Source organism: Salvia miltiorrhiza, unplaced genomic scaffold, assembly GCF_028751815.1.
Source record: "Salvia miltiorrhiza cultivar Shanhuang (shh) unplaced genomic scaffold, IMPLAD_Smil_shh original_scaffold_438, whole genome shotgun sequence".
NCBI classification, from domain to species: domain Eukaryota; kingdom Viridiplantae; phylum Streptophyta; class Magnoliopsida; order Lamiales; family Lamiaceae; genus Salvia; species Salvia miltiorrhiza.
The window spans coordinates 302,124-311,493 of NW_026651547.1; the positions used below are offsets into that span (position 1 = coordinate 302,124).

Consider the following 9,370-nt stretch of genomic DNA (forward strand, 5'->3'; position numbering starts at 1 on the left):
ACTCCTTATTATAATGTAAGTTATTGATGACATAAAATGAGTTTATAGTATGAAAAATCCCCAAGGGTTCGAATAGGTTTAGCTTCGCAGTCTCCAATACATAACATCAAACATATGTAGCAAAATGAGAATAGCGAGTCTGGGCCCAACATAGTTAGGCAATTCATTTATTTAGTAATATAGGATAGGGCAACCCTAAAGTAGGTAGTAGATTTGATGGGAGTCACACTCTCCAGCTCAGCACCGTGCACGCCAACTGCCTTCCCTGAAAACATTTGAAAAGAATTTAGGCTGAGTCCTAGTGTACTCAGTGGGCATGAGTTTTCAAAATATTTTATGAAATGATAAAAACAGTCTATCCAACATCACAATCATGACTTAGAAGGTTTTAAAACAGAAAACCGCTTCCAAGCATGACCAAAATATTTTCTCGTTGAGGGAGCCCATGTACGTTCGATTGTTACTCGCTTTCTTTTCCCCATTCACTGATCTCGGGATGCACCCAGTCAGATCCAGAAATCTGATATTGATCTTGGGACACACCCAGGCAAATCCAATAATCTTAACTTTGCTTCGGATCACCTCCAGACAAGCACCCATCCTTATAACGTTCGTAATCTGTTAGTGCATGATGGCGATCAACCCATCGAGCCACTAACCTTGCGTACACAATCCTCATTTAGCGTGTTAGGCCAAATGAGAATCTTGATCGATGCTTAAGCGAGCCTTAAATAATTACAGAACGCACATAAGAACATTTATATTGGATAAACAGATAATTTTCACGAAATATCAGAGCTTATATAACTCAAGATACATTGCATGTAAAATAAAGCCCACCTCGAAAATGGAGATTCAATGCTCAGCTCGTGTGAAGCCTCACTATTCTTGGTTATTCGAACCTACAACAAATTAAATCCTTAAGTAGGTTCCGAGGTTCTATTCTAATCCCTAAGGATAAGGAATTTCTAACTATTGATACAATTTTCCTGGATAATTATTGAAAAAAAGATTATTGGTAAAATTTAAGTAATTATTGGAAATAATTGAGAGTAATTTAATAATTAAGTAATTTATAACTTAATGAAAATGAATAATACATTAGAGATATTTATAAAATAAATAATTAGTGATTATAAACAAAATTTTGTTCTTATGAGAAAATAAATATGATTATTATTAATAGGCTAAATCAAAATAATTAGAGCCCAATAAAAATGACTTAGAAGGCCTATAAAAAAATAATGATGCCCAAGTGTAATAATAACAATCAGAGCCCAATGAAATGAAATGATATGGCTCATTGGGTAAGAATTTTCGGCCCAAAATATAAATTTAAGGAGCCCATCAGATTTTAAATGGGAAGCCCGCCTCAAGTCCAAACTTAAATCAATCCTAAAGTAAAATAAATTAAGGAAAGGAAAATGAAAATAAAAATTTGAAACTAAAAGAAAAGTTTTCTCCCTCTCTCTCCTCACTCTCATCTCACGCATCTCTCCCTCTTTCCCAGCCGTGCCGCCGCCGCTACTTCAACTCCGGCGAGGCGAGGTCGCCCGGAGCCACGACGCCCTGCTCCCTCTATCCGTCTCTCTCTCTCTCCCTTGGTGTGAATCGGGCGGCGGACGGCCGAGGAGGGCCGCTGCCGCTGCTGCTGTTCTCGCGGTGGGCAGCGCGCCTAGCTGCCGGCCGCGCCACCGCCGTCTTTCGGCACTCCCTCTCGCGGCCCCTCTCCATCATTTCTCCCTCTACATGCGGTGGTCAGCCACCTCGGCGACGATTTCACCGCCTCACCACAGCAGCGTTACTGCCAGTGCTGGCTCTCCCCTTTCCCTCGCAGCCTATCGAGCAGCGGCGTCCCGAAAGCCGCCGCGCCGCCGCCGTCCACACCACCGGGGCAGAAGACCCCCTTCTCTCCGGCCACCATCAGAGGGGACGGGAATCCCTCTTTCCGACGACCCAAACCCAGTCCAAAGGAAGAAGAAAGGTTTGTTCTCAAAGGAAAATAGAATTTTGAAGAAAAATTGAATCTTGGTGAAGGATTTGTGCAGATTCGATTCTTTGCTTTTTTTTTCGTTCAAGGCAGTACAGAGAGCAAGATTATGCCAAAGTCATTGTTGTGGTTTAGGAATTTGAGTTCTAAGTCTAGTTTTTGTCCTAGTGCAATGTTAAGAAAATGCAAGGTTTGTATTTCGAGTATGGAAGAAAGAACAATTAAACCTTGTTCAGATTTGTTTGGTGTGGCTGTACTTTGTTGTTTTGCTGTAACAAGGATCAAACCACTATATATATTTAATGAAAGAGACAAAATGAAGGTTGGTGGATTTGTAACAGAGGAGAATAAAATACTACCTTGATCTGAATGGGTTGTGGTCTTAAATTCCCGAAGTAGAAATAAAATAATGAAGATTCTGTCCTTTTTGGGTTGAAAAGTAAGTGTAGTGAAAGTGAAAGAAGGAAGAAGAAGTTACCTGCAGATTTGATGCAGAAAATGTGAGAATGTTCTAGTGGGTTACGAATGATTGTTTAAAAGGGGAAGAGTGAAAAGATATCAGAAAAGTTGAGTCTTGGGAAGGGGAAAGATTTGGGTAGATTTGGAAGAAAAGAATTCTCGGTAGATGAAAAGATGCTGGCAGTAGAAAAAGAAATCTGATTTTGTCAGATTGTAATCATACAACCTCTCACGCTGCAGGAACTGTTTTGGGCCCTAAAAAAAATATCAAGTCCACAATTGTTTGGACTTAAAGACAAAAATAATGTAATCCCATAACTATTTAAATATATACATATTATTAAAATGCGATTTTATTTAAGGGAAAAAAAGGAAAACGAAAACAGAAAACCCTTGAAAGCACAGGGACGCAAACTAAGGGTCGAGCCTCATTAAAACCTTCTTACAGAAAACCCCATGGGAAAAACCGTAAGAAGGAAAAAGAGTGCTCGTAAAGAAAAGAAAACGAAAAGAGAGCGGAAGAGAGGGTTTCAGGAATTCCGGCCTAACCATCGTCCCCAAACCAACCCGACTCAGGCAACCCAAAATAAGAAAACCAAAACTGAAGCAAACAGGAGGCTGGTTAGACGCCGTCGCCAACTGACTTCAGAAAGACCCAAGGAGCCAAGGGCCGGTGAGACGTCGTCGCCCCAATCTCCACAGAAGAAACAAAGGAAACGAGCAAAGGGCCGGTGATACGCCGTTGCCCCATGCCCAACTAAAAAAGAAAAAACGGGAAGCTTATGGCCAGTTATACGCCGTCGCCATAAGGAATTCCACGAACACAGAACATAGATGATCCAATATAGGCCGGTAATACGCCGTCGCCTATATCGAATCAAACCAACAAAAAGAGCAGAACAAACTAAGCAAAAAAGAAACTTCTTGAGGAATCTCAACAACAACGCTTGCTCCAAAAATTGGAGGATCAGCAGCTTCCCAACAGCCACTCCCAAACCGACGCTCCACCCAACGCGAACTCTCGCTGCGTCCCTGGTGTCCGACCTCTGCCGCTCCGCTCTCAATCTTACCCAAACAATCCCCATGCTCGGACGCCCACCACCTGTTCGCCAAAAAGCAGGACCGCATCCCTCCAAGAAACAGCTTAAAATTTTCATCTAACATGGCTATGCACAGATAAATCACGCACCATAGCGTCCCGAATACAGTCTACTCCAAACGGCCACCATCCCTCCGGGGTGTGAGGACTAGCCATGATATCCGCCGGGACGTTTCCTTCTCTGAAAATGTGAGAAATCCTATAATCCATTTTATCTAAAAGCAAAAGAGCTTGATTCCAAATTGCTTTGAATCTCCATGGAACCCGAGTGGATTTAGTAGAAAGGATATGAACAACATACGAAGAATCGGCTTCAAACCAAAGCTTGTTCCAACCCCAATGATGAGCCAGCTGGATCGCCGAGATCACTCCAAGCAGCTCGGCTTCAAAAGCGAAGCCCAGCCCTCCCTCCACATGAAAACACCCTCTCACGAAGCCCCGCCAATCTCGAAACACGCCACCAGCGCAGATACGGCCCGGAGCTCCCATCGCCGAACCATCAGTGTTCGCTTTCTGCCATAAATGAGCAGGTGGTGACCAATAGACCGACGTCATCTCTGGCGGCGAGCGAATTCTCGGCCGAACACCCATCTGCCGAATAATAAGATAATCCTTCCATTTATTGTCCATATGCCCCATTTTCAGAAAAGAATTATCTACTTCAATAAAAGTAGCTTTAAGGAAAACCAAGATTTCTTGATGAACAAAAACTTTGTCGTCAAAGTGGCACTTATTTCTTGCAGTCCAAAGAGCCCAGATTAATGAAATAACTCCCAACTTCCAGAACTTTTTAATTTGCGAACTCAGCTGCACCGACCAAGCAAACACCAGCAACTCATGAATACCATGACAAGCCAAGCCTTCGTCCAATCCAAACCAGCTAAGCAAAGCGCACCAAATAGGTCGAACTTTAGAGCAATTCCAAAGAATGTGGTCCAAATCTTCAGCATCTTCAAAACAAAACGAACAATAGTTAGGTATGATAACTCCCTGCTTAATCACTTTGTCAAGAGTGGGAAGGCGGTTGAGAATAACCCGCCAATAGGTGATGGATCGGCGAACAGGAATAAACCTTTCCCAAATCCAGGTACCCCACGAAACACGCGGAAAACGATGACAACGGGAGGCAAAGGCAAGAGCCGAGGTGACCTCCCCATGAATCGAAGGCTTCCATAAGCGGACATCCTCCTCGTTTCCAATCGGCAAGAGCAGAATGTCATAGACAATATCAGGGAACTCATCGACAAACTCTTGAGCAAAATGCCAGACCCCATCATAAAAATAGTCCGACACCGTTTGCTGAAGTCGATGCCTCATAAAACTAGGGATGTTGGTTTTATCTACTATAGTGTAGCCGAGCCAATCATCATGCCAGAAGTAAATCGACTGACCATTTCCAAGAAGACAGTAGGAATCATCTATAAGCTCCGGGATAAGTTGTTTAACATCTCCCCAAACTGAAGAAGCAAGCGCCACTTTGCGGGGACGACCGAGAGAGTTAAGATATCTACTCTTCATGATATTGAAGCCAAACTGACTTCCAAGAATGACTTTCCAAGCAAGTTTCATCAGAAAGGCTTCATTCATCATAGTAAACGATCTAACGCCCAATCCTCCTTCCTCCTTAATACCACAAACCCTGTCCTAGCTAACAGCGTGCTTAGGACGTTTTCTTATGTCGCCTGACCAGATGAAGTTTCTGCATGCAGCATCAATCTCCTGAATGAGCGAACGCGGCCATTTATAAATCATCATGGTGTGGACAATGGAGCTTTGAACAATCGATTTTACCAAGCAGAGCCGTCTAACCATCGAAAGGTGCAGCCCATTCCATCGAGAAAACTTGCAAATAATCCGATCTTTTATCGCGGCAAGGTGGGAAGCCTTGGGACGACCAACAAAAAGTGGCGCGCCCAGATAAATCATAGGTAAGTTTCCACAGGGGAATCCCAGAGCACGAGTAATTTGGCGCTTATAACAGGGAGACACTCCTTTAGCAAAGAAAAGCCTCGATTTCTCTTTACTGCAGATTTGTCCCGAAATCGAACCATAAAAATGAAGGATGTCGCGAATGGCTCTTGCATTCTTTATCGTCGCTTTACAAAAGATCAGAACTTCGTCAGCGTGAAGGAGGTGGGTGGGGAACAACTGACCCCTGCTCATCCTCATCGGCTCAATTTTCCCCGTAGCAACCGCTTTCAAAATAAGTCTACTAAGCACGTCCTCCGCGATGCCAAAAATAATAGGCGAGAGAGGATCTCCCTGTCTAACTCCCCGCGAACAGGGAAAATATCCGCAAAGTTTCCCATTGTAAAGAATCGAAAGTCGAGCTGAGGAAAAAATAGTGGCAATCCACCCCATAAAGGTATGATCATAACCCATCGCCTTCATAGCGCTCATGATGAAATTCCAACTCATGGTATCAAAAGCTTTCTTAATATCCACTTTGCAAGCCATATTCATTCCCTTGCAGGTTCTGTTCATGCAATTAACACCTTCCGATCCCAGCATAATGCAATCGTGTATAAGCCGCCCGCGAATAAAGCCAAACTGATTGTGAGTCACACTATCAGCTGCCACGAAGCTAAGCCGAGTAGCAAGAATTTTAGAGAGAACCTTAAAAAAGAAATTGGAGAGGACAATCGGTCTCAGATCCGCAACCGTTTCCACCACTTCTTTTTTAGGGATGAGGATCAACGTATTAGAATTCAGGCCCTGAGGAAGATAGTTCTTCACGAAAAAAGTTTTTGCAGCGACCACAATATCATCTTTGATGGTGTCCCAGCAATTCTGGAAGAAAGTGCCCGAGAAGCCATCCGGTCCAGCAGCACTATCGCTCGCCAAATCGAACACCGCCGCTTTGATTTTTTCTTCCTCTGGAATACAGCTCAGACTCTCATTCTGCTTTTGAGACATCGTGGCTTCCACAATTTGTTGAATATCCTGCACCCTAACAGTATTTGTCGTAACCTCAGAAAAGAGTTTGGAGAAAAATTCCACAATATGTGAAGAGATAACGTCCTGCTCAAAGGTATCAACACCATCAATCTTGAGTTGAGAAATGATCAGATTCTTGCGTCTCATCTTGTATGATTTATGGAAAAAACTTGTGTTCCTGTCACCATCTTTAAGCCATCGAACTCTACTTTTCTGTTGCATGATACTGCTCTTACGTGTTAGCAAGGTGCCAATCCTCGCCTGGGCAGCGACTTCTTGGTCAAAAAGCGAGTCTGAGTAACCTTCATCTGCAATCTTCAACTGAATCTTCATCAGTGACTCCTGTAATTGAGAGATTCCATCATCGACATTCCCAAAAACTTGTTTATTCCAGACCTTAAGCTCGGTACGAAATTGTTTGATTTTCGCCATAACATTATATAGAGGGCAGGTAGAGTTCGTCGGCGCCTGCCACGAAGCCTGCATAAAGTCATGGAAATCCGGGTGTGAGAGCCACATATCTAAAAACTTAAAGTTTCTTCTTCTAGGGACCGTATTCTCTTGGCATTGCAAAATAATAGGTGAATGATCAGAGGCAATGCGAGAAAGAACATGGGTATTCAACGAATTCCACATCGACGCAAAACCCTCGAAATAGAGACAACGGTCCAAAACAGATTCCACATGCGAAGGGAGATTTCGCCTGCCACACCAAGTGTAAAAAAGCCCAGAAGTGTTCGATTCAACAAAGCCCGAGGCGTCAATGAAGTCACAGAATTCCCTACAAGCGGAGGCATTTGGAAGCCAATCACTCTTGCGCTCATGCGCACCCTTCACCGCGTTGAAGTCACCAATGAAAAACATGTTGTCCACCACATTCGTTAGAAGCTCTAACTAGAGATGTCTTCTCACAACCATGGAGCAATCCCCATGCAAGAACGCTGTGCGGAACGTGCGAGAAGACCAGCAACAATCAAGAATCACCACTTGAGTGGAAGAGAAAACTAAAGAAAAATTGACAAGCGGATTTGCCAGGACCCAAATGTTAGGACTCATACCAGACCGAAAATTCTAATGGATAGGAACGACGTTAATCGACTTCCAAAAATGTAACGGAACCTTCGAAACATCCTTCTTGGGTTCCAAAATACCTATAAGAATAGGAGAAAATCTTGAGCAATGGTCATGGAGGGCTCGCTTAGCATCGTCATTGAACCCTCTCACATTCCAAGATAAAATATTCATTGACGAAGTTCGCCTTCCAACGAGGAGTTTTCCTCATTCTCAACTTCTTCCGCCCAACTTTTAGTTACCACATCGGCCATTGTGCGTATTGACAGGCTGATTTCTTTGTCAATAATAAAATCCCGAGGTTTTCGGCTCGCTGCATGTGCGTTATTGAGCTTCTCCTGTACTACTTCCAATCCAGATTTTCCCGAAGCTTTCTTCTTACTAGTGGAGGTCATCGCAGCCCTTCCCTTCGCCAAAGGTTGGACTCCTCCAGTTGCCTTAGCATTTTATCGAAGAACTCTTTTATCCGGCTGCTACAGGACCGAGTCCATTTTGTCTTTGAAGTTTTTCTCCTGGACCTGTTTGTCGGCCAGTTGACATTCCTTCTCCTTCAACCAACTCGTCTCCTCCTTAACCAGGCTGGTCACCGCTTGTACAAATTGCACCTCATTCATAACAGTATTAGACTGACTATGCTCATTGCTCCTGTTCCTCTCTTCCCCTCCAGCTTTCTCCAAAAAATCCTCGTCCGATTCTTCAACCTCCTCAATAGTCACTCTTTCCTTATCGGAAACATCTTCCTTCCCAGAACCAGCCAACAATGCAGGAGCAGCAGAAGGAACGAGTTCTCTATCCACCACCGTGGATTGATGCTTATTTTCGTGACTCTCCACATTCAATTCCTCACAAACTGTTTCCGTAAGAACTTCAAACCCGTTTTTAATTGGAACCTCTGCTTGGGGTTGCCAGGCTTTATGACCTTTTAAGTTATGACCTGTTTTCCTTGACTCCTCAATGGTTTTTTGTTGTTCTTTGGTATCCTTGACCTTTGGGGCCTCTCTAACAGTTTCCATTTTATCCTCGTTGTTGCGCCTGCATTTATCCGAGGAGTGTCCGACCTTCCTGCAAATACCACAAAAATACGGCAGATTTTCATAAACGAATTCAATCTCAAAAGAAGAGGACCCTCTTTTAACATTTAAAGAATAAATGATGTCTTTTGAAACGTCCATCTCGATGAGCACGCGAGAAAAATGTCCCACCGATCCCTCAAAAGTGGAGCCCTCGATCTTAATAGGCGAACAAACTGAACGAGTAATTCCCGATATGATTTCAGGGTGCCACAGTTCGTGAGGAAGATAATAAATCCTGAGCCAAACTTGCGCCAAATTCGCAGCTTCTTTGTACGGATTAAACAGAGGTGTCCATTCTATAATCTTAAGCACTCATGAACGAAGTTTCCAATAAGCTTTGGTTTTAGCTTTCGCCAGATCGCTTTCTCCGGAGAATTTTAAAGTAAAGAAGCCTTTGCCGATTGGAATAACCTGCCATGGGGTGGAAATCCCCCAAAGGGCTTGCAGTTCGTTTTTAATATCTTCCGCAAATCTTGGAGAGTCCCCTTTTTGCAGCAGAAGACGAGCATGCAACGCGAATTTAAACTTCTGTATTTGTTGTTGAAAGAGTTCTTCAGGAATCTCAAGAGTGAGCATATTGTTTTTCTTGATGGGGTGTAGAGAGCAGAAATCCTATGCCAGAACGTCCATAGGCTTAGGGATGGTGGATTTTAACTTAGAAGAGAAAGAAACCCTAGCATGGTTAGGGTTAGGGTTTGCTTCAGCGGTCTGTTGCAGCTTCCTTTCATCTGGCTGTTTTCC

At 43.5% G+C, this 9,370-nt stretch overlaps 1 protein-coding gene across 1 annotated transcript; it reads right to left on the reverse strand.

Annotated features, from left to right (window-relative positions):
• Nucleotides 1-5,192: 5,192 nt before the first annotated feature.
• On the reverse strand, nucleotides 5,193-7,349 carry LOC131004587 (uncharacterized). The gene has a single exon (XM_057931292.1). It carries the CDS (start codon nucleotides 7,347-7,349, stop codon nucleotides 5,193-5,195), a length of 2,157 nt encoding a protein of 718 aa, XP_057787275.1.
• Nucleotides 7,350-9,370: the final 2,021 nt, after the last annotated feature.

What these genes read in the sequence shown, in the direction of transcription:
- LOC131004587 (XM_057931292.1), bottom strand. Translation starts at nt 7,349, where the DNA reads ATGTTTTTCATTGGTGACTTCAACGCGGTGAAGGGTGCGCATGAGCGC.